This window comes from Pleurodeles waltl, chromosome 5, assembly GCF_031143425.1.
Source record: "Pleurodeles waltl isolate 20211129_DDA chromosome 5, aPleWal1.hap1.20221129, whole genome shotgun sequence".
In the NCBI taxonomy this organism is placed as follows: domain Eukaryota; kingdom Metazoa; phylum Chordata; class Amphibia; order Caudata; family Salamandridae; genus Pleurodeles; species Pleurodeles waltl.
In genome coordinates this window covers 578,347,101-578,372,105 of record NC_090444.1, presented here as the reverse complement: position 1 = coordinate 578,372,105, position 25,005 = coordinate 578,347,101, and the positions used below count along the sequence as shown (strand labels likewise).

The window sequence follows — 25,005 nt, the reverse complement described above, 5'->3', positions numbered from 1 at the left end:
TATGTGACATATCGTACAAAAGCAGTATTAAATGTGTGAAAAGCAAAGACCACATAATTAATACTAAGCGCCGTTCACATTGATGTGGTTTTACCACATGTAAAATTGGAACAATACCACAATACAACACTGGAAAGCCACCAGTAAAAAGCTGATGTTACCTTTGCAGGACAAATTTGCAGAAGCACTGCTGTCTACATGTTATTTGATATTTACAGCTGAATTCTTGGTATGGTAATACCATTGTTGCTGCACTGAATTATCCCTAGCTTTACCATTACAGTTCAAATTGAGTATTCAACAATAGCGCATGTTTACTGGATTTATTTATACTTAGTTACTGGCCGTTTTTGGTGGTGGCGACATGTTAAATTTGTGAAATGTGATGTGGGATTTACCTAGCATTCTATCTCTGAATCAACAGCAGAAATGTGCGGGATCTAGATTATCAAACAATTCAGCCAATAATATGTGATTCTAAAATGAGGTTCTCACTGCGGCCCTCTGGTAAGGTAGGAGGGACTTCCACATTTCCAGTATCTCACCTGATGATGTCCCTTCTACTTGATTTACTCCTATCTATATGATTAAGTGCATGTTCAGAGTGGAGTATGCCCAATGTTACACATGATGTTACACAGGGCCGTAAAGAAGTTATGCAATGCTTGAAACTGACATACAGTGTATCCTGTGCCAATCCCTTGAAGCATCTCTAGTTCTCCTTCAAGTACTCCCATTCTTCACTTGTTAACATCTGAAGCCGGAGTAGGCTCTTCTTTATGTTTGTCCTGGAGGGAACTGGGCTTGTGGGTGCAGTGCAGTAGAAAAGGATGTCTCATAGGCCCTCCAGGTTAGAATGCAAGATAAGTTGGTTTATAGAGATACCCTTTCTCTGCCGGACTTCAGCCTTTCGCCTGGACTGTAAAGCTGGTCTGAAGAGTAGAAATGAAGCCTCTGGGACAGAAAATGGTTTTTGCAATGAATTGGAAGGTTTGCAGGAATTCACTTATATTAGCCCCAGATGCAAGAACCAGTAATAGTGAGATAGTAGCCCAAAAGTGGACCTGGAAGTCCTTTAGGATCATTACACATCATAGAGACATTTGTATTTGCACAGTCAAAACTCCTCTGTCAAACCCCTTAGGTACTGATTTATTAATTGTGCAGGCCCAGAGTCAGTTAGTAGGTTTGATGTGGTTCCGTAAAAGCCCTTTTTACATTGCTTACTGTTTCTTAAAGCCATTATAATTTTTATATAAATATGTAACTGCACAATGAACAAAGTACTATTTCAGTGTAGGATAAAACTGTCTGGATATGAATTTATTAATTATTATTGCATGGTGCTATGTTATGAGTCTCTAGTCTAAACCACCTCTTAAAATAACCATTAGATCTGTCTGCCTAGCTACTTTGAGAGTCAATTGCTAAACAGGTAAACTTGGTGCTCAATAAAAACGTCTAACTGACACATTGAAGCCCAGTAACTCCTGATCACCTTCTCCCACCAAACCCGTTACCATACAGAAGCCTAGACAAGTTATACCAGATTTGGAGCTAACAAGTACGCGTGCCACTACCTAGTCTCAGACTGAAAATAACAATCTTCTCTTCAACATTATTGGTTAAGGTTGCCAAAGAAGTTGATAAGAAAGTGCCTTATCATCCCTGTTCTCTGCTTCTAGCAGATTTGCGTTCTGTCACTAGGCACCTTTTCAGAATTACGTTGAAGTCTGGGGATAAAATGTAATATCTAGTACAAGCACTTGGACTTGCTAGCCTGGGATGGCACAAAACAATTGCAGGGGCAATGAAATGGATTGTTGTTGTGCAAAGACTGTCTACCACCCTGTAGTGTGGCCACCATTTAAATGTGGTAGTCATTAAATCCTTAAGAGCTAATTCGAATATGTTGCACACCACATCAAATGTGCGTTATTCCAAAATAGTATCACCAATAAAGATTCAGCAATGTCTCCTCCTCACATTCTGCCATGCTACACATAAAGGATATGAGATTAGTCATTTTTGCAATGGTTTGTCCACTGGTTCAGCACGTCTCAATCGGTGACACACTTTCCCATGTGGATCTAACTGATTTTTACCTTTGCAGCAACGAGAATGTGTCCTGGTCCAGAGTGGCTATGTTCTATAGAGGCACAATGCAACTTACTAACTAAATATTTATAGGCCTCTGTCACACCTAAGCACATCTAGACGGATGCCATACTCTAGGAAGTTTATTTAAAGAGTGCTGCTATTATACAGATCATAATTATGGACAACCGTCGTACTCAGGAAACACAAGGTCACCTAGAGTTGTTGGACAAGAGCTTGTAGAAGTGAATGTTACAGAACTGGAGCTTGCGAAAATACTGGGGATCAAAAAGAACGTAATAGCTCAAAAGAGTAATTCACCAAATAAGTGATACAATTAAGGCTTAGCTGCAGGATTCAGAAAGGATTGAGAAACCGGAAACATATATTCAAAAGATGTAGGCATAACAGGAGCCATGCTATTTGTTCAGAATGTTGAGCACAGACAGGCAACCACAATGTAGGAGTGAGTAAGAAATAACTTCTGAGACAGAAAATCACAACAAAATGGATGCTGCCATGTTAACAGCATTCATTTGACCCTCTAATGAACACATGTGGACAAGTGCCAAAAACTGTATGTGGATTCATCACGTTTGGTCTTTCTCATCAAAAGTTGTGAATAAGAAAATAAACCAGCAGGCCACTATGTTACTGGACGCTGCTCAATGTGGCTTTCATCCCTTACCTGTCACAACAGAAGTGTGAACAGCTGTTGGTGATCTTCCCTTTATCCTTGATCAAGAGGGAAGGACCACTTTGATCCTATTAGATGTCAGCACTATTATTGACATTGTGCATCATGAAATTCTTCTTTATTCCCCCCTTCAAACTGACATTCACGGCAGAGCTTTACATGTAAAATATTTTATTGAAACAAAAATACTAAGGCCCTCATTACGACTTTGGCAGTCTTTTACAAAGACCGCCGAAGCCACAGGCACCAGAAGACCATATTACGACTACTGAAGGATTTTCCCCACAATCTGGGTGGAAATCCATCAGCAGCCGTGCTGGCGGTCGACTGCACAGAGGTGGTTCCACAGCCGTCGCAGCCACGCCAAAAGGACTGCGCCCACCGTATTACAAACAGTAATATGGCGTGGCGGTGTCCTGATGGCAGGTGGAAGTGCTGGGTCCCGTTCCCTGGCAGACAACCTCCTTGCTGGACAAGGTAAGTCGGTCGGCCGACCGGGGCGGAAGGGTGGGTGGTGTTGTATGTGCGTGTCTGAGTGGGTGTATGTCTGCGTGTGTGAATGAAAGTGTGTATGCATGTATGATTGCGTGTGTTATTGTTGAAGTGAGTGTGTGTTGCTATGTTTGTGTTAATGCGTGTCTATTGGTATGAGGGAATTAGTGTATGTATGCGTGTTGGTGAATGAGTGTATGTAAGTGTTGATGAATGCATGTAAGTAGGCGTGTTGGTGAATGCGTGTATGTAAGTGTTGTTGAATGCGTGTATGCAGGGTGCGTGTGGGTGTATGCACGTGTAGGCGGGGAAGGGGGTGTCATGGAAGGGAGGGGTAGAGGAGGTCATGTGATCGAAGGGGGGTGTTGGGGGAGTCGTCTGCTGGCGGCAGGAAAGGAATTTCCTGTCACAGGCAGCCTTTCCCCCAGGGTTTTTGTTGAGGTGCTACCGCCACAGAAACCCTGGCAGAAAGGCAACTCGTAATATCGCCAGCAGTCTTCAGAGGATCGCCGACCTGGAGGTGCTGTCCTCTGGCCCGGCTGTTTTACCGCCCGGGCCGTACCAGCAGAGATGTGGCGGTTTGGCAGAGGCCAAACCGCCGCGCTTGCAATGTGGCGTTCTTCACCGCTGTCCAGTTGGCGGTGAGACCGCCACAGCGGCCCTGGCAGTCTTAATGAAGGCCTAAGACTGTTCACCTGTCTCTTTTCCATTCTGCTTTAAAGGGTTGGGAGAAATTGTATTTAGGCTGGATTAATTTGGGTCATTCTGCATTACTCTTTTGATGCAAAATTATTCAAATTACATGATTACGTCTACTGGAGCAATTAGAAGTAATTTGAGGCAAAAATCTTACCACATGAGGACAGGAACAACACACTTAGAGAGCACCAAGGCGCAAAAAGGATGCATTTTGTGCTAAGAAAATTGTGCTAAATGCTGGATTACGCCCATTGTGTAAATATGAGTAATTACACATAATTTTATGGTAATGAGTAATTACGCTAGAGGCAATTACGTAGGTTATGCCCACCTCTATTTAAATCCCTACATTGTCGGATCCTTTGGGGTTTGCCTCTGTGTCCTACTCTTTTTCATGTTATTATCTCTCTTGTTGCTCTGATCTGATCTAATAGCTTTTCATTAGTGTCCTATGCAGATGAAACAGATTGAATAATTTTTCATTTAAATCGGTAGGTCTGCATCTCACTTTTGTGCATGGATGGCATATATCACCATATGGACAAAGAAAAATTCCCACAAATTAAATAGTGACAAAATTGAGGTTCTTATATTTGGACTGCCTTATTGTGGTCATTAGAATTAAATTTCCCCCAACTCCTATTTTTCAGTATTAAGTATGATCATAAACTGACTTTCTAGTAACAAATCAACTTCATCATTTTTATCACCTATGAGGGTTGTGGAAATTCCTGCCCCTTCTCCCATGGACTGCTTGTACTGCCATTTGATAAAGTTTGTTTTGACCAATGACTTTGTGTTTCACCACTGCGCATATTAGTTGCTCAATGTTCACCAGTAGCACATGGTATGTTTTGTTCAGTTTAGCTGCCTATTGGCTTTGACATGGCATTAGCCATTACTTTCTGTATTCAGTTTAGCCGCCTATGGGCTTTGACATTGCATTAGTCATTACATTCTGTATTCTGCCTATTGGCTTTGACATGCTGTATCCAGTCTAGCCGCCTATTGGCTTTGACATTGCATTCCTATTGGCTTTGACATGATGTATTCAGTTTAGCTGCCTATTGACTTTGACATGCTATTAGATATTCTGCCTATTGGCTTTGACATGATATCATATATTACATTTTGTATTCAGCTCCGCTGCCTATTGGCTTTGACATGATATTATACATTGCATTTTATATTCAGCTCCGCTGCCTATTGGCTTTGACATGATATTATATATTGCATTTTGTATTCAGCTCAGCTGCCTATGGGCTTTGACATGATATAAGACATTACATTTTGTATTCAGCTTAGATGCTTATTGGCTTTGACATGACACTAGACATTGCATTTGATATTTAGGTTAGCTGCCTATTGCCTTTAACATGACATTGCATTTGATATTTAGGTTAGCTGCCCATTGCCTTTAACGTGGAGTTAGACATTGCAGTTGAGAATCCAAGCTGTATTTTTCCAAGCTGTGTTTTTGCACCAGAGAACCAAGATGTTTTTCTCACAGTAGACTAGACATGATAAGAGAGAGTACATGGGTGTTGTTTTCTCTTCGCTTGAGCTTGGGAACAGGAGTAGTCTTGGAGATCTGGCCAGTCTCCAAAAGGCTTGCTCAGTTTCCCAGGTCTGAGAGGAGGGGGCACACCTTTGTAACGAATGTAACAGGCTGCAGAGGGTCAGATTCGAATCTGCCGGACCTCGTGCTGGAGCTTGGCGCAGGCTGCCAGCAATCCCGTGTGGGTAGATGAATCTCTCTTTCTCGCGGCTGACAGGGGTCATCAGCTTGCAGACCTTAGAAAGATGAAGCTGTAGATAGTTCCCACACGGTGAAGTATTTGTTTTGCTTTGCATTCAATATCTTATAAATATAACCTGCTGTGTATATTGCAAACTGATATATTTTGTTTGATTAACGCGGACTTGAAAGCTACTAATTCGTCATTCATAAAAATTGTGGTTGGGGAAGAATTAACAACAATAAAAGTCTTCTTTGACCTCAGAAGTGCATTTCTGTTGTGTTATGTTAGTGCTTAGAAACTAGATAAGAGGAAAGCACTACACTGCTGTAAATCTCTTGTGCTCTACTGTACTGTAATTCCCTCTTCCTAAGCCTTTCAAGTTGTATTGCTCATTGGCCCGAGATTGTCCAAACTGCAGCTGCCTATTTGGCTTTGAGTATATTTGGTCACTCTTGAGCAAAGGCGAGCTGGATTTCTCTTCAGTGGTTACCTGCTGCAAATCATTTAGTTTCTAAATGTCTTTGTGTGTCATTGAGCATTTTACGAATCAAGTTCTGTACTTCTCCAGCAGAGCTATACTCCTATGTTCTGCCACTGCTGATCTTTTTCAGGTGCCAAGATCTACGATAACTTTCATCGGTTGTCACTGTTCAGAATCAGCTGTCAAACACTGGGACAATTCACCTCTGCCCTTACACCTTCAGTCCAATCATCTTGATTTTACTGCCAGTATACCGCAATGGGTTCATTGTCCACTTTACACATTTATTATATTAATTTTAATTCAATCATTTTAAATGCTTCAAGTCGACAAACAGCTAGGTGAGAGTGGAACGGGACTCACAACCATCATGGTTGATCTCTCAGGTTGGCGCACAAGTGAACACAGGAACTCATGTCACCTGGGAAGAGATGTAATGAGGGTGAGTGCTTTATGCAGAATGCAGCAGTTCCAAGCTTAATCACTATTATGATGAAGGGTAGTTATGCCAGGAGCAAGGTTTATTCTGGGTCTTCCGCCACGTGATCAGTGGCCCAGGCACCAGACGCAACCTGACATAAGCAGTGTCTCCATGAACCATGACAGTATAATTACAAACTTTCCTGGTGGCTCCTTTTCTTACATTTATCAAACACTCCTTGTAACCATATATCATACACACTGTAGAAGAGTAACTCTTATAACAAACGATAAGTCTTAGTCAGTGGATTATAGATCGTAGCCTCGAATTTGTCCTGTTTGATTTCAAAACTGAAAACTATTGATGAAGTTACTGCTCTGCCTGAAGGACTGAGGCAGTGTAATCACCATTTACTTTTAGAAAGTCTTAAAAACATCTTTATGAGTAATGAGCCTCTATACCCTGATTTTACAGAGTGCATTTATGCTTTGGAGGTATTAGGTGCCTTACATATCAATGATGATGGTGATTAGGGCACCACTTACCCCTTTTGTCAACGATTGCATTGACTCTCTTCCTCCTCTCTTGTCAATCTACCTCTATCATACTCTGATGCAGTCATGGTTTGCAGCTCCTAAAAGGGGCAGGGCGGGTGCGGCGCGACGGCGAGGGGAAGACGGGACAGGTGGAGGTGGGAGCGGGGGGAATACATTAAATTATTTAAAAAAATAAAAAACTTACCTTAACTCGCCGCGCGCCGCTCCTCCATCTCTTCTGCCTTCTGTAGCAGGCACAGGCTCCCACCCTGCTCTGTGACAATCCTGACTCTGCTCATAGCAGCGTCATGATTGGCTGGGAGTGCCCAGCCAGGGCGCTCCCAGGTAGACTAGGAGCCTGTGCAGGCAGCCTACTGCGCATGTGTGTTTGGTCGGCCCAAGATGGCTGGCCAAACACACATTCACTCTGCGGGAGAGTACTGAGCACTCTCCCTCAGTGCACGTCACCCCCAATGCCCCGTCCCTTTCAGAACAAAAGGATGATAAACTTAGTTTATCATCCTTTTGTTCTGAATGTTTGCAGCTTCTGCTGCTGGCGGGGTGTGATGTTACTCCGCCCATATGAAGGAGCCATCCCTGCTCTGATGTCTTTCTATCTTCCAAAATCACATTGTGCCTCTAGATATCACTCCTTCTCCTGCCTCCTTCTTGCAAGACGAAGTTGAACATCGAAACCGCCTGCTTCATTGTGGATGCATGTCTTGGTACACCTTTCCAGGCAACGGTGGGACCAGATGGAAAGATTCTTAGAAGACACATTTTATCCTTTGAGAATATATCCGTAACAGGATGCATACACTTGCTTTTCATAACAGTTGAGGCAGGTCCTTCCTGGAACACTTTGCATGAAATGCTGGCCTAATGTAATTTTGACTTCACCCCTGTATGTTACAGAAATCATATAAACATGTACCTGACAACATAGTCTATATGCTCCTTTACATAGTTAATGTACAGTGAAGCACCAAAAACGTATTATTGAAGGTACATTCACTATAGAAACTAGAGTTTCATACATGCGTGTATTTTCATGTTTAACTTTAACATGAACATTTGTAGTTCTCATTCACATTTATACTTGTGCAATTCGACTAATATTGCTTTTACTAGAATTTCATTTTTATGTACTCTTGTTTTCAGTTTTTAACATTTTGCATTTATTCTATAATCATAAGTGCACTCATAATCATGTATTCAAAAGTGCACACTGACTGTCTTGCTAAGTTAATTTAACAAGAGGCCTTAAGCATTTGGGGCCCTAATGTTTAACCTTCAACATGAACGTTTTTGCTTGAACTCCAATGTTCATTGTTCATTCTTTGCAGGTGCGTTCGCATGATCTCATAGTCACAATCGAGAGGAGTTGCCAATTTCTACTGTGAGAAGATGGAAAACTACTAGAGTTGATGTATTGTATTGTATTGTAATCGTACTTATATAGCACTTACTATCCCTGACAAGGCAAATAGCACACTACTCCAGAACCCAAGATGAATTAATGGTGGATTAGTATAGAGAAATATGAGTACAGTATTAGTATGAGTTAATTTGAGCGGAGGATATGTGAGTTTGTTATTTGGATTGACTAGAGTAATGGAGGGATAGACGAGGGAAGAATCCAGAAGTGTTAATTTGCAGTTTATAGTAATAGGATGAGGCTTGGGATGAGTAAAGGAAAGATGGAGGAGTCTGTGGAAAGGGGTTAGGGAGATAATAGTAGCAGAAGGAGTTTTGGATGAGTTAAAGGTGAGATTAGTGACGGAGAAGTTAGTAGGGTTGTTTTGGAAATCATAGTAGTAAACTGAGGTGTGGCGAGAGCCAGAAGCGGTAGAGGAGGGAAGAGCTTTGGCAGGGCAATTTTGGAGTAGCAGAATGAGTTTGGGATGAGTCTGAGTGGGGATGGAGGATAGATTGGAATTCTCCAGTGTTCTGTGGGTTTCACTGGTGTTTACACTGTCAGTCAAAAGGCAGAATTTTCTTCGAATTTGAGGGGTACAGACCTCTCTGCTTTTATTCTCTTTGTGTGGCTTTTTAATAAGCATTGTCTCGATTTGGAGACTTCCACTGAAGTCTCCACTCTGCTGACGTCTTCCTGCTTCCCAAGAAGTAAGTAGGTTTACCAAGTTTCCCAATTTAGATTTGGAACTGGTTTAGGCGACTTTAGATTTATTCATGCATAGACAGGATTATCGAAACCTGTACACTGACACTAAATTTTATTTCTTTTGTATTGCTGAAACTGAAGCTCTTGTATGCCTCCTACTACTGAGACTTTAGGGCCTGATTACGATCTTGGCGGGTGGAATACTCCATCACAAGCTTGATGGATATTCCGTCCTCTGTATTACGATTTCCATTGGATACAATGCAATCGTAATATGGCGGACGGGATATCTGTCACGTTTGTGACAGAGTAACCCTGCCCACAAAGATCGCAATCAAGCCCATAATTTCATTCAACGTTTCGGTTTACCTTTGGTGATTCTGCATGCTTATAATCTGTTCTTGAGAAGCATATATATCAGTTTGGCCCTAAATTTGTAATAAAATACACTTAACTTTATTTATCAATTCCTGGTCCTTAATGTGTGGCCAAATGGGCTGCACTGTGAATTGAATTGTATGGATTACATTAACTCCCCCTTACCTCTCAGGCAAATGGAAAAGGTACATTTCAAGAGAGACGGTAAGACCGGCCCTGGTACATTATTATTAGTATCTTTATTAGCATCTTTCATAGCTTCCTCTTCATCTTTACTTTTACAAGGTAAGCATTAGACTTATGTAGACATCTCTCAGTTTGTCTTCATGCCCTGTTCTCTTGGGTACAAGTATTAGTAGTATATCTTATTGGATGTTGCAATGGTCCAAATCTTCAGCTATTTTTGCACACAGCACCACACATAAAGACTGCACTTCTCCCTTTCTGCTCCTCAGGGCAGATCCGTTGTGTTAATTCTCTCGCTTTTGGAACCGTTTCCAATATTCTCACATTTGTAATGCACCACTAAGATTGCTGCATTGATTCACATATCTGATCCTTTTGTGGTGTCTTCTATTCCTTCTACGAATGCAGCATCCTTCTGTCCTACAGTAATGTAGACCATCATTTTTTGATTGAGACAGCGTATTTCCATTCTGAGGTCACCATGGCGTTTAAGTGCAATTCCACTTTTTCAATGACCTTCTTTGGCAGTTACTAGAAGGCAAACTGGTGTTCAATCAAGTTTCTTTTCTCTTCAGTCATAGGTTTCAGTTTCAGAAAGTATGCATTGGAGTTGCATTAGCAAAAGTGCCCTTGGAGCATAACAGACATTTGACCGAAAAGGATGCGGATACCTTTTGAAGCACTACTGTGATATTCATTGTATGAGTGCAATGGAAAGTGGGATTGCCATCATTTGCATAGGGGCGCAGCCAAATTCAAATGGGAAAAGACGTGGAGTATTACAGCTTCCGCTTCAACAATAGCACCGTGGAATGTCATCACACTAGCTGCGTGTCACTCAAGGGAAGGATGCAGTTACTATGTCTCATTCAAGACGTGGGTCACAGTTGGCACCTAGAATGCCATCTGGACGGGATCTCTAAAAGGCGATCCAGGCACTCCACTGTGCACAGGTAAAACTAAATCCCATGCCCCAGAGGCATGCCAGGACGCGGTTCAACAATAAAACTGAGACCTGAGGCTGTGTGATGAAGTGTTTTTGTAACTATGCCCTCTTCTGTCCTAAAGAGCTCAAGAGACGAAATCCACAAAAAACCTTCATAAATCTGTGTTTATATTCTGCACTGCCTGCAATACATGTGTGAACTGAGGTCCTAAGTCTGAAATCTATTTATTGAACAGTATACCACGAGATTTACACAAACGAAAACAGCAGCATGTCATGTTCATCTTCTGAAATAACGCACCTCAATGGAACTGAAACACTCTGCACCTCTAGTTTACTTTTGACGTGTGCATTTTAACAATTCTTTAAAAAGAAATTAAAAATATTATTCTGCTTTTGGGCCTTTTGACTTTTATTGCTGTTGCTAGGTTGGGGGTTGGCAGCACTTGTCTCCTTTTAGGGGAAGAAATACGGGGAGAGTGTTATGTTTGGTGTTTGAAGGCCAGCCATTTCTACTTGCCTGAACTGACTAGAGGTGCCAGTTTTGCTTGACGCTGCGCTCTAGTTGCCGGACAGTAGTCTGTGTCTTCCAATGTCGGGGGTGCATATAAGCAGCACCGTGGCACAGATGCATGCAGAAGGCATGCCACTGGTGCACCCAAGTCACATCTACGGCAAACCCATCTGCGCCCGTCCGAATCCGGATTGCGGCCAGTGCAAGCCATGCTGTCCGAGGCCACCAGCCAACACTGGACCTATCCTTTACTCCAGTAGTGAGTTGAAGGCTCTTCGTCAGTGCTTTACTTGCTCTAGTATTTTGAATTTAGAGTTTTAACCTGGAATTGTTTCTTGTCCAGCGTGCCATTTTGAATCCTCTTTTGACAGCCTGACCCCCGTTCCCTTCCCCGAGCCCAAGTTAGGTTCGTCGAACATCTTGTCGGAAAGGGGTAATTTAGTAAATTAAATGACTGCCCTCCTAATAAATGTTCACTCCCTTCAACAGCAAGTACATCATATTAGTGACCTACTTAGCGTGGTAGCTACATGTGCTTTTCATGACAGAGACCTGGCTGAATGAGTTCTCTGCTCTTGATATTGTTTGGTTATCCCTAAGAGGTACTCGTTGATCCACTGTGGCAGAAGATAGCCTTCAAACATCATATGACATGCTCCACTTTTGAGTTTGTTGATCTCCAGGGGGTGGAGAGCCTAGGCTTTCACCTCGTGCTATCTGCCCAAACCTCCTTCTCGAGGGCACTGATTTATCATCCCCCAGGCCTGGATGGAGATTTTGGGGGCTCCCTAGAAGAAGCCTTGGCTTCTTACTTTTTGCAACGCGCCAACTTTACTGTGTTAGGGGAATTTAATCTTCACATTGATAACCCATAAGACCAGTCAGCATTTATGCTTATTGAGCATATATCTTCATTGAATCTGCCACAATTGGTCATGGCACCTACTCACTCAGCAGGCCACACCACTGATTTGAATTTTTCTAATTGTCTGTTGTTGACTTGCCTTCCTGAGCCCGCCCTCTAGTCCGACCACTATCTGATTTTTTTAAATTGGAAAACAGACAAATCTTGCCAGCAGGGCCAGACGGCGGGCCGTACTGTTTTTAGGGCTTGGAAGAAGAAAAAGCACTCTGACTAGGTGGATCTCCTCGTTGATGCCCATCCATTTTTGACCAATCAATGTCAACCAAAATATGGGGGCTGTCAGTTTCTGGTGAGCGTCGGCAGTGGACATGCTGGCTCCCCTACAAGAGCTGAAGAAGTGACAAGGCACACTAACAACGCTTTGGTTCTCTGCTTCTTTGGCTGTGGAACGTATATCTTGCAAAAAGCTCAATAGAATTTGGCGCAAGGACTACTCTTCTGACAATAAATACAACTGTAAATCCGCTCTCAGAGTCTATCATGCCTCTCTTAAACAGACTCAAAATGTGTACTTGCCGACAAAGTTAATTCAACTGAGCATAACTCCCACTCCATCTTTCAGATTGCGAAATCCTTCCTCTCCCCAGTTTCCTGCTATGGGGTAATTGTCCCCTCTTAATGGCTGAGTAATGGGCTAGCACTGTTTTTGGAAACTAGAATCACTGATATTCAGAGATCTGCTCTGCAGGAGAGTCTCCCTCTTGTCTGCCATGAGGGGACCTGACAGCCATAGTAAGAGGAATACCGAGTTTAGGTCTATTTCACTGGTGCAATCAAGGGAAGTCATTATGAAATGCAAATTGATCATCTCTCTGGATGCCTGCCCCCACCTTATTAGCTGCAGCAGTAGATGTCCTCAATCCAGTGATTAACTTCATCTTCAACCAACCTCTTTCCTCGAGGGTCATGCATGATGTTGGAAATTGCCTTAAGTGGTTCCTATTCTCAAGAAGCCAGCATTGGCCTATTTCTCTCCTTCCAGCCTTTACTAAAATGTTGGAGAAACTGGGCAATGCCCAGCTTTCCAATTATCTTGAGCAAGGCAAACTGTTACATCCTAGGCAGTCTGGCTTTTGTCCCCGCCACTGTACGGAATCAGCAGTATTGCAGATTTCTGACCATATTAAGTCGTTGTTGGACTTGGGGAAAAATGTGGCCATGATTTTTTAATCTAGCTGCTGCTTTTGAAACCGTCACACACTCTATCCTCCTGTACTGGCTGTCTGGTGTAGGTATGGGGGATGTTGTGTGGGACTGCTGTAAGTCCTTTCTGGATTCTAGAAGCCAATTGGTTTGCCTCTTTCTCTTCTGAGGTCAAGGCAGTTACTCAGGGTGTCCCACAGGGCTCCTCGCTAAGCAATATTCTTCTTAATTTTTTCATGTCCCCTTTGGCCTTTGTAGTCGAGCCTTTTGGGTGTAAAATCATTTTTTACGCTGAAGATACTTAGTTGCTCTTTTCCTTTGATGGTTCCCATACCACAATTGCAACATCTTTTACAGGCTGCATGTGCACTATTTTAGAATGAATGCAGGGTAGCCAACTCAAATGCAATGTAGAGAAGATGGGAATTATTCTGTTTCGTTCATATGTGTTGAACTCATGGGAAGATTTATTGCCCCCTGCTTTGCCAGCCCTGCCTCCTCAATCTTCACTGGTTAAAAACTGAGGAATGAAGTTGGACACTGCCTTATCCTTGCAGACACAGATTTCTGCAGTGATGGGTCAATGCTTCACTATGCTCCGCATACTGAAGACATTTCTTCCCCTACATTCTCTGGAGTCTAGGAGAGTTGTGATCCATGTACTGTTCACTTTACACTTGGATTACACAACACTTTCTCCTTAGGAGAGGTGGAGGCTCTTGTGAACCATCTGGAGGTGGTCCAAAATGTGGCTGCAAAGCTTGTTCTGCATTTGCCCAGGCACTCTTCTATTTCAGCAGTCTTGAAAGCCCTCCATTGGCTATCCGTCAGGAAATAGATTCTCTTTAAAGCCCTGGTTCTATGCCACTGGGCAGTGTTTCTGTCCAGTCCTAGTTATTTGGTGAAAAGATTTGTACAGTACCTCCCCTTCAGGATGCTGTGGTCTGCCTCTGCTTCACTCCTATTGATCCCGTGCTTTAAACATGTCCGAAAGGGCATAAAGCCTTCTCTTTTCATGCAGCCAAAGCCTGGAATGAGCTCCCACATGAATTGCAATTGATTCCCCTTGAGACTATATCCCGCAGAACATTAAAAGCTCGGCTCTTCTCTTTGGGGTAGTACGGTCTTGGTTACTGGGTGTGTGCCACGTGCTCCCTACTCTTGCACTGGAAAACTCTTCGGAGTAGCTGTGTGCTCTATAAATTCCCCCATTCATTCATTCACACTGGAAAAAAGAACTTGAACTTCATTGCAAGGTTTGGGGGATTTGACCCAGACAAGGACAAACTTTTAAAATTATCAATATCTGCAATGCTTATTACCTGGGTATAAAGCAAGAATTATAGGATCAAGCGGGTTAACCATTACTGTTGACGGGCACCATGCACTGGGGTCTCAAGAGACTCTAGGAGACTCTGTTTAGCTTGCAGAAAAGCACTGGCTGTGTGAACTCGTGTATTCTGTCACTGACTGCTACCCACAGATCAGAAGGATACCACAGTGATGCTGTAATCTTCGTGTTGAGAAGCTCCTTTCCATAGATTTGAATTATTATATTTGTCTCTCTGTAGCATTCTTAATATTTTGGAAATATTTAAAGTTTGCATTCACTAAAGATTACAAAACAATTTTACTGGCACTGATTTATGTCTTCAGTGGTAAGTTGGGGCATTGCTTGATGCAAAACCTTTTACCACTGTGTTATGTACACAGCTTTCTGGAAGTGGAAATGTGTGACAAGAGCGTTTTTGCCTATTTGAGTGGCATTTTGATGTGATGGTGATGTGTTATGTTGTGTTTTTTGCTTTGCTGTGTTTTTGTGTTGCATTATTTCAATGTGATGTTGTGTTGTGCTCTACTGTGGTTGGTGTGGTGTGTTATGTTTTGACTGTTTTGTTGTTGCTTTGCGTTATGTTCCCTAGTTTATATTAGATATGTCAACAAATGATGCTATATTTCCAGCCAAAAGTAGCACATGCATTTTTGAAGTTCCTGTGACAAGCAACCATTTACCATTGTATAGGTTAGTTATCCAACTCAACAACTATTTTAGAAACCAGTCAGCCCAAAACGATGGCCTTGTCTTAAATTAGCACATTATGTGATACTGCCCTACGTCTCTCATTTTGCTGCTGCTGCATGCATCAGAGGCTCAAATTGTGAAGGGCTACCCAAGAAAACAATGATCATATGAGCACCAGGAGCTCTCACCCCAAATATCCTTCTCTTTGCCTCAGGGGGGCCAGGTTCCTGTTCTCACCCCTTTCTTCTTCCATGGTCTAAGCCACTTCTGGTGCCTACAAACTGTACAGCCTACCAGTCCAGTATATTGCTCATAAGCATTATGCTTGCTAACAAGTGTCCCAACTGTGACCACCACCGTTTTAGAAGTTAGAACTCCGGGAAAGGGAGTACATTTATGAAGAAAGGACCAAATACTTTTATTCGTATGGTGGGTCTGTTTGCTGTCCACTGAACAGTTGTTTACTATTTGCCCACCTAAGGTTGAAGAAGTAAATACATTGTGTGTGTTTGACCCTCACACGAATTCCACATTTCATGTGTCCAACAAGCCTTGTTCTGTTCGTTCCATAAGAGTGCATTGTGGCAGGTGATGTTTTCCCTTTAATAATCTCTCAGCAGCAACATTATTTTTTGGTGGTTTGGCATAGTCTCCTCGTGCGTATAATACCAGGGTGAGAGACTTCACACAAACCCCCACAGTTCTTGCTCCCTGAACGGTGACAGCATGGCAGAAACACCTGTTCACCCCAGAGTGCCCAGAAACCAATAAGCACTCTCTAACAAGCAACCAGACGATGTTACCGTTAAATATGTACTTTCCAGGCACTTTGTCACTCTTATAAAAACGATGTTAAAAGCACCAAACATAGACATTTCTTAGTACTTAAGGGGGCTACTCTTATACATCAGACGGAATTAGAGATGCTAGACAACAAGAGGTTTTGCACCTCAGTAACTGGATGCTGAAATAGGCAGGAGCATTTTTGGATTAGGCAACGTAAATTATCCTGGGATTTTTGTTCATTGTTTCATTGTGTGGTTATCTACGGTTTAGTAGCTTGTGTTACTACATGGCACCCATCAGCTTTACTGGCCACAAAATAAAATATGTTGAACACATACCTAGACGTAGAATATTGGTAACTGGCACGAATGCTACACAACTCACTGCCCAATTCAAAAGACTGTTTTACACAATCTTAGAACACATATGGCCTCATTTAGGGTGCCACTGCTAATCTAGGTGTAATATCCAAATGTTGTAAAATCGCCTCATTAGGAAGGAGCTGTATTAACTAGGGGCCAGATGTATCATCACGGCCCATTGCGATTCGGAAATAGCGATTTTTACGAAATCGCTATTTCCAACTGGCAAAGTGCCATGAATCACATTTGCGAATCGGTAATAGCGATTTCTTAAAAATCGCAAATGCTATTACTGAATCACAAATTGCGATACCGGCCCCATTCGCAGCTATGGGCCTGTTGGCCCACATCTGCGAATTTTTTGCATTTCCAAAATTGCGATTTCGGAACCAGAAATCGCAATTTTGGAAATGCAAAACCCCAGGGTGCTGGGGGACATGTAAGGTGCACACATGCCAAAAGGGCTTGTGTGCTTTACATGTACAATTTAAAAATGCATTTTAAATGCATTTTTAAATTTTGCACATGGTTACCACCAAGTTCAACTTGGTGATAATTAGCGATTCCTAAATGCCAAAATCGCATTTAGGAATTGCTTCATACATGTGCTAAGAAATCGCAAATAAGGAATCCTTATTTGCGATTTCTAATTTAGAGAGTCGCAATTTGCGACTCTCTAAACAGGGTCGCAATTTTAATGAATCGCTATTTTAGCGATTCCTTAAAATTGCGTTCAGAATGTATTTTATACATTCTGAAATGGCATTTTGCATTCGCAAACGGGCATTCGCACCGTTTGCGAATGCAAAATGCTTTCACACATCTGGCCCTAGATATATAGTTCTTGACCCAGTAACTGAAATACCTTGTGGAACTAATATTACCACCAGTTTTAAAAATGTGTGCCTGCGTAGTGACAACCATTCTTTGCCGGTGATAAACTGGTGCACAATTGGAATCCGCAGTTATACTGAATTTCTCCCATAATCGTGGCACTTCAGTGAGGTTATTTAGAACCACGGGGTATTAACAGGTGCACAAACAATGCACTGCAGTTAGCATTAGCGACAGACATCACGGGTGTTTTCGTACCTGATTCTGACCGCACAGGTAAGCCAAGAGGCATAACATGAACAATTTGTTTTTCATAATTCTAAGGTAATAGGCAACAACACAACAGGTCAATGACACAGCATCTAAAGTATACACCATAGCATTGGAAAGCACTGAGACAGCACACCCCCACCCGAATATAAGCAAATGTTTTACAATCTGTCTTCCCATGTTCCTAATGTGGGACACTGTTTTCTATAGACAACTACTCCAGATATAAGCTAATACCCACAGCCAGTGCAAAAATAGGAGCAAATGCAATTTACACTCAGCTCCTCTCCCTACAGTTATTGCTACTACACTCATTATGGCTCTTACTCATGATTGTAAAGGGCCACATAATTGGGTCCAAAAGAGGACACATGCCATGTCTTCAATCTATAGCAATACCAGAAACTGTGTCAGATGTCTGACGACACGTTTTTCAGAGCCTAGTACTGCATTGGCGTCTCAGAATGAAAGTGCAGATCGTACAGAAAAATAACATAAAGCCAAAGAATTGAGAGCAATGAAACAATGAGAATTTGTTAAAGTGGCGTAACAAAGGTCCCAGCAGCCCCCGCAGTGCATGGAGTGGTGCTCCCAAGCTTGAGGGGAGACCCTCAGCACAGTACACTGTGCATAGGTGGCAGGCACCTGACTTGAGGGGGTCCCCTCACAGTACTTTGCAGGGGGGCCTCCTCAAGTTTCGTTACGCCACTGATGTGGCGAACAACTTCAATGGTATGGCAATCTGAAACGCAGCTGGCAAGGTGTTTCTTTGATCTGGTACAGCTCTGTCATAGTTGCTCTCTGCACAACGGCTGCTCTCCACTCTCTCTCTTTGAGTGCCAAGATATTGTCCCTCATGGTGGGAGGAGGACAGGTCAGTAGGGATACATCTTTGTTCTTTGTTTAATTTAGGTGTGGGCAGTTGTCCACGAAAGTAGGGAAAGTAAGGAAGAAGCTATAAGGAAGACATAGGTGTCCCCACCCTGCCCCCTTATATTAATTTTACAAAACTGTTTCAGGCTATGGGGACTAAGCACGTAGGGTGTTAGGTGGTCATGGAGGGTTGGTGCAGAGGCTGAAAATAGGCAAGACTCTGAGAGTAACCCCCACTGTGCATTTGGTCATGTACAGAAGGGGTTAGCCAAATTTCGAGGGTTGGGCAAAGGGGGTCTGACCATAGGGAAAGTCCATTACAAGCAACATTCTTTTTATGTGGAGAAACACTTTGCCGTACAGTCCCACTAATTTGGTCAGGATGTTCCCTTCCTCTTCCCACTTTGTAAGAAATGTACTCCTCCCCTTGATGGAGGTAAACCTTCAGCCTTTTCCAAGGTCTGAATGGTTGGAATACACATAAATATGTAAATGTGTAGCTGTGCACAATCTTCCAGGGAATTCCTGCCCTAAAGGGTCTACTTCCCACATGGACGAGACTATTTGCTCATATGCAAACCTCTAGGTGTGTAAGTCCATTTATGGGAAGAAAGCAACATTTCTGAATTTGAAAACTTTTTTTGTTTTCCCTTGTGAACAGGGGCAGCTCCTCTGTAAAGATGGAGGAGCATTTCCCCCTGGCCAAGAGCCGGGAGATGACAAATAAAGCGATAATTGACTATTGTTTTATGTTTCATCTGCTGGCTCAGCCAGCAGTGTGGGGAGGGGTGGGGCTGGGTCATGGGAGGTGGGGGGGGGGAGGGGGAGAGTGCACCTAAGTTTGCATGTGTGTTTGACCAGCCATTTCAGGCTAGACAAACACACATGCGCACTTAGGTTTCTCCAGCCCGGCTGTGTTCAACACAGCCAAGCTGGAGAATCTGCGCAGACCCCAGGGTTGAGTCTGAGCGGCAGACCAAGCTGCTCAGACCAACCCTGACGGTGCTCTCATGCTTGCTTTAGCATGAGAGCAGTGCCATGATTGCTGGGGAGCCTGTGCTTATATCCCAGTGAATGCTGGGACATCACAAGAAGAGGAGCGACCAGCGAGGCGGCAGGAGTCGGCGGGAATGGCAGAAAAGGTAGGTTTTATTTTTTTTAATCTGTTTTCATTGTTTCCTCCATCGTGTTCCCCGCACACCAATTGACATTTGCAGCAGCTAGTGAATGAAGCTATCTGGATGTGTAAGTCTGACTTGGTCACCCAAATGCCTTTGAGGAAGAGGCCTTGAGAGATTATCAGAAAAACTTTCTAAAATCGAGATTTCCTTGTTCTAGGGGCAGTTTAAAGAAAGGCCTTTTTGCACTCGTCTAGCATCACTATATTGCCTAAGAAATATTTTTTTGTCACCAAGCATGGCCTCCTACAAGCAAAGGATGCATCATGATGCTTAGAACAAATTGTCACAAAACATTTATTAGAAAATGCATGTTTACCCGCAAAAGATCTGCAAATAAAAGTAAAAGATGCCCTACTTTGATAATGAAAGAAACACAATTTCACACTAAAAAGATTTAGCAAGAGAAAAATATTTTTAAAAAGCCCCCACTAGGCAGTGACAGCTAGCATCTGAAAGACTGAAATTCAAAACAGTTAAAATAAACATGTTTTTCTTTATTTAGAAACATTGCATCTCCTTTTTACCTTTAACAAAAGAAATAAAAAGCATAATATAGATAAAAGCCACGTGTGTGACTCGAGTGTTCCTTCTAAACTGGAGACTTAAAAATATGCTTTAAATTAAAGAATTTCTCTGAAAATTGTATACATTTAGCAGTTATTGTCCGAGCTTTAAAACACTGGCTAGTCGGAAACTGTGCAGGCCCAAGAAGCAAGTTCGCAACCCAAGTAATATACAGAGATGCATTTAATGCGAAATCCTGTTATCTGTGCCAAAAGCGCCAGAATGCTGAGCTAACTGGGTCAACATTCTGCAAGGTCTGCAGCATCGAAGTCCATTAGTTTGGCAGAAATGTCGCTTACTAAGCATAAAATAGAAAGCCAACAGATAGAGAACAATTTATCACGAGAAAAGACGTCCCAGTGTGACGCAAGTTACCTAATTCCAAGAATCAATCGGTTGCATGAAGAGATCAAATTTGACATGTCCTCGTTACTAAAATGTTTGTTTCTTGGAGGTGGAACTCTTTCAAGCATCACCTCAATTGAAAATAAAAACTCTGAATGTGTGTAGACACGACACTCCTGGTCCCTGCGTCCCAGAAAGCAAACGTTGTCTGCCAGTGTGGAAAGTTGTGAGAGGGCGATTGTTCACAGGCCCCGGAAGTGTTAAGACGTCCAACAGCAGGATGTAGATCAGAGCTGTCAATTGGGCCTACTGCGTGTCCATGGACCAACATACATGCCAACAGACCCGATTCGGGTGGGAGACTCCTGATTTATTAAGCAAAATTGGCTGTATTTTAGCTGTCTTCATTTGCCTCTGCAACCTTATGTCTATGGGAGAAAATATATTCCCCAATTTTAATTTCAAATTCTCAAATTTTCTAGTTGTAAAGTGTTGGCATTTATGAACGGACAAAGGCTATACGAACGCGAAGGTAGAGCCCCGAGGGAGAGATATAGGAAGTCTGTTTATGGCACGTGGGTTGCAATTGACCCAAAGGGCTGCTTGCTGAAGAAAACCTACAGCGTATTGCATCCAAGGAAAGATGAAAATACGGATAGACAGAGGGGTGTTATTCAGCCATTTTCCTTAAGTGGTCTGTTGTTTATCATTGTTATGCATAGTTCATGCTGCTTCACAGCACAGCAGTTTTTTTCAAGTACTGCAACACATTACAGCATAGGAACATAAGAGACTTCAAATATGGCATTGAAAAACGTGAATACAGTAATGAGTATTTATACTTTCTCAATGCTTACCTTCATCATGAACTTCTGTACACGGATGAGAGAAAATAAGACAAAAGAAAGAATACATTAGCTGTTTGGCAATGTTCATCAATTTACATACTTTTTCAAATACAACTCAAATTGTCATTTCTTATTTAAACAGCACCATAACCAGTACAGTTCACATATTTACCAATGGATTGTGTACGAATCAGAAATTAATATTTTTAACCAAGGTGTACCTCGTGATATTACAAAGCATGAGAGCACAGTTCACAGGCTGTCCAGGTACCCCAAGATGAGTATGCATCTTTACTTTGGCAACTGTTCTTGCTTTTGTATAGTAAGAATCTTTTGTCAAGCTTCTTCATCCACAAAGAATTGGTAATGCATTGGCAGCACCGTTGCAAGCTTCTCTCACACACAGAACAAATATACCACAGGAAGTAACAGTGCAAACATCCTTCACTCACAGATCTGGTACATTTCACACAACAGCACATGCTTCCTCACAGAAAGAGAAAGGGTGCAGCACAGGCTTCTCTCACAATGTTGAGAAAGGCGTAACAGAGACAAGGAATAGCCCACACCAAGGCCTGCGTGACTGACAGTGAACAGCGTAAATTAGATTGGTGTAAAATGGGCACAGACGTTGTGGGTGGCGGCCTAGGACTAATGGCTTATTACACTATTGCTGTCTGGTATGCTGAAGACTAGTTTTGCTTTGAAACCTGGGATACTTCATCATTCCCATAAGAGGAACCTGGGAACGAAAGAAACTTTAAAAGGGTACTCTGACCCTCTGCACCGGCAATTTATTCCATTTATTTATTTGCATTCTAAAAAATGTTCTATTTGTAAATGGTAAGATCTGGAAATGCACCCGATGCCTTGCCCTCTTACAGGCAAGTTGCGTGTAAAAATATCATGCAAAAAATGATTATGCAACAAACATGAGCTAATCCTAAAGTTACTAAATATACCTTACTTTTACAATATTTTGCACTCAATACCTTTAGCTCAAGAATTAAAACTCAACGTTTTATACCCACAGGCATGTTAGCCATTCTGCTTTGGACACTTCCTTATGCGCATTCCACAATCGCAATCCCTCGACAGACAGTATTAGTTTCACTGAGATTAAAGAAGGGATTTAATGGCAGCTGTAGTCTGTTAACGCTTGCCATAGCAGCACTGATCTTTTGGTCTTCTTTGAACAATTGTGGCACATCTATACAGGTCATTACAAACACTGTCTCCACTCCTGAACATTTCACCTACAAATCACTGATTTCAAGTGCTAAGTCTAATTGGTTTATTGGAAGCAAAACAGACTATCTTACTCAGAATACACAAGAATCCCATTCAAATGCTGGGGCTTGGAAACAGTGCTGAAGGTGATTACCCTAACTAAAAAGTATTGAGAACTTCAGGCTCATCTTCATTAAAATGTGTTTTAAATACATGTTAATAAAAGGTAGGTATGTTAAAAATGTGAACACAAAGCCCACATAGATTGTTGACTGAGGTATAAAAATAAAGGTGTCCTTCTTTGTGCTACCCTTATGCGATACAGCTCATCATCTAAACCTGCTTATTTGAATTTGGCAACAAAGGAACTAGCCAAAGTAAGATCCATCTCAAATACAACATCCCCACTCTCTGTGTTACCCTTCAAAGTTCTGTACATCCGGTTAAGTGATCTCTACTCTGAATTTGTGCAGCTCATCGACAACCATTTTCGCATATTTAAGGTTCTTGATCCCATTTCAGACACTGACATAAGGTATTTGACATGGCATTGATTACTCTAAACCAACATTTGAAGTCTAAATGTGGAAACTTTAAGACCAATTGTCTCATTATACTTGGGTGTGTGCACATGCGGGTCAATCTCCCAGGCTCCTCAGGTAGTGAGAAAAAATCTATAATGGGATTTTATTATTTTTCATGTTTTCCTGGTTTCTTTAGTGGCCATTAAAATACCATTACCTAGCAATTGCAATGATGGTATTGATCTGTACTCTTGTGATGATTTTCTTAGCAACATTTTATCTTTTAAGTTAAGCTGAGGTTAGAATTTTATTTTCTTTATTTCCAGAATTGCCCTGTTGTTTGTTTGCACAAGCATTTTCTCTGGTGATTGCTGTGCTGCTTGGGACAATCTATCAAAGGTGAGCCATGTTATATATTTTTTCCTTTGATGTTTACTTATTTAGGCAGTCCCGAAGCTCAACCAGAGTTAACATCAAGACTTTGATTTCTCCCCTGCAAATCCAAGAGAGTCTTAGCTTTAGATGGTGTGGTAGGCTATAGGCAGTATATGATGTAGTTGTTGGTTTAGATTGTCACTAGTTGGTACGGGTGGCTAGTGAATGTGTAGATAGTTCTATAGATACATGTAAAGGTGTGTAATGCATATGATGACCTATGTTGTGGTGTAAAATGTATGTGGTTCAGTGGGAAATGTTGTAGGGCTTAGGGTGTAGCTGGTGGTAGGGTGTAGGATGTCTAGATGTTTATGCAGAAGTAAGATAAAGTTAGTGCAAAGGTTGTTTTGTGGTTGTAGGCAACAGTGCATGGTGTGTGTGTATGTGGTGTTGTGAATGTGTCATGTGGTGCAGAGGGATATGTGATGGCTCAGTACATAAATACTAATAAATACTAATGTAGGGAGTAGATTGTTCACACAGTGGTGGAATAGGGTGTAGACAGTTGGGGGTGCATGATTTATGGTGTAAGTGGGGAAGGGTTATAAGAGGTGTAGGTTGGAGAGCAGAGAGTGCAAACAGTGTATGTACACTTCTACATAGAAAGTCATACTCAAACAATCACTGCTTTTCTGGGAAAAGTATTTAGAGTCTCAGACCAGGGGTCTCCAACCATTTTTGAGTAAAAGCTACTTATGCTGATGAAAATCATCCAGAGCTATGACTATTACTAGAATTTGTAGACATATTAACTAGACAGTGTCTGGTTATTTTTGTGTCACCACCTGGAAGGGGCAGCATTCAACCTGGGATGGTGAGGTTCTGATGGGGCAGCACAAATGGAGCTGGAGCCCAAGTTGCTTATACCCCCCCACCCTCTGGAGATGGATGTCAATGCCCAAACCACTACATACACTAAAAAGCTAACCTTAAATTGAATATATATATACAAATACTATATACACTATATTTACATATCTACATATATATACACACACTTATATGTGTAAATATATATATATATTCCCTGAAAAAAACAGAGGTAAAAGTTATGTGATAGTTAGGTGAAATGTTCAGTAACAACGTAATGTTTTAAACTACATAAACACATAAATTTACCAGTTCCAGTTATAGTATCTCAACTAACTATACCTTGTTGTGCCCCAAGGAAAGTATAACTTGCACCCCTGTCATGCACAGTTTTCTCATCAATAATTTCATTGCAGGTGTTTCAGTGATATAATCACTAATATCACTGATGTAATATGTGGGGTAACTAGCAGTGCAGAGTGAGGGCATGAGATATAGTTATCTTAGGGCACGAGTTATAGACTTTTGAGATAGCTAT

At 41.9% G+C, this 25,005-nt stretch overlaps 1 protein-coding gene across 1 annotated transcript in view; it reads right to left on the bottom strand.

The window, feature by feature from the left end:
• RYR2 (ryanodine receptor 2) overlaps window positions 1-25,005 on the bottom strand; it is a 2,714,825-nt gene that overhangs the window by 2,071,478 nt on the left and 618,342 nt on the right. The window contains exon 4 of the mRNA XM_069234403.1: window positions 21,478-21,492. Within this exon, the coding sequence (XP_069090504.1) occupies window positions 21,478-21,492 (15 nt within the window). The remainder of the gene's footprint in view (window positions 1-21,477; window positions 21,493-25,005) is intronic.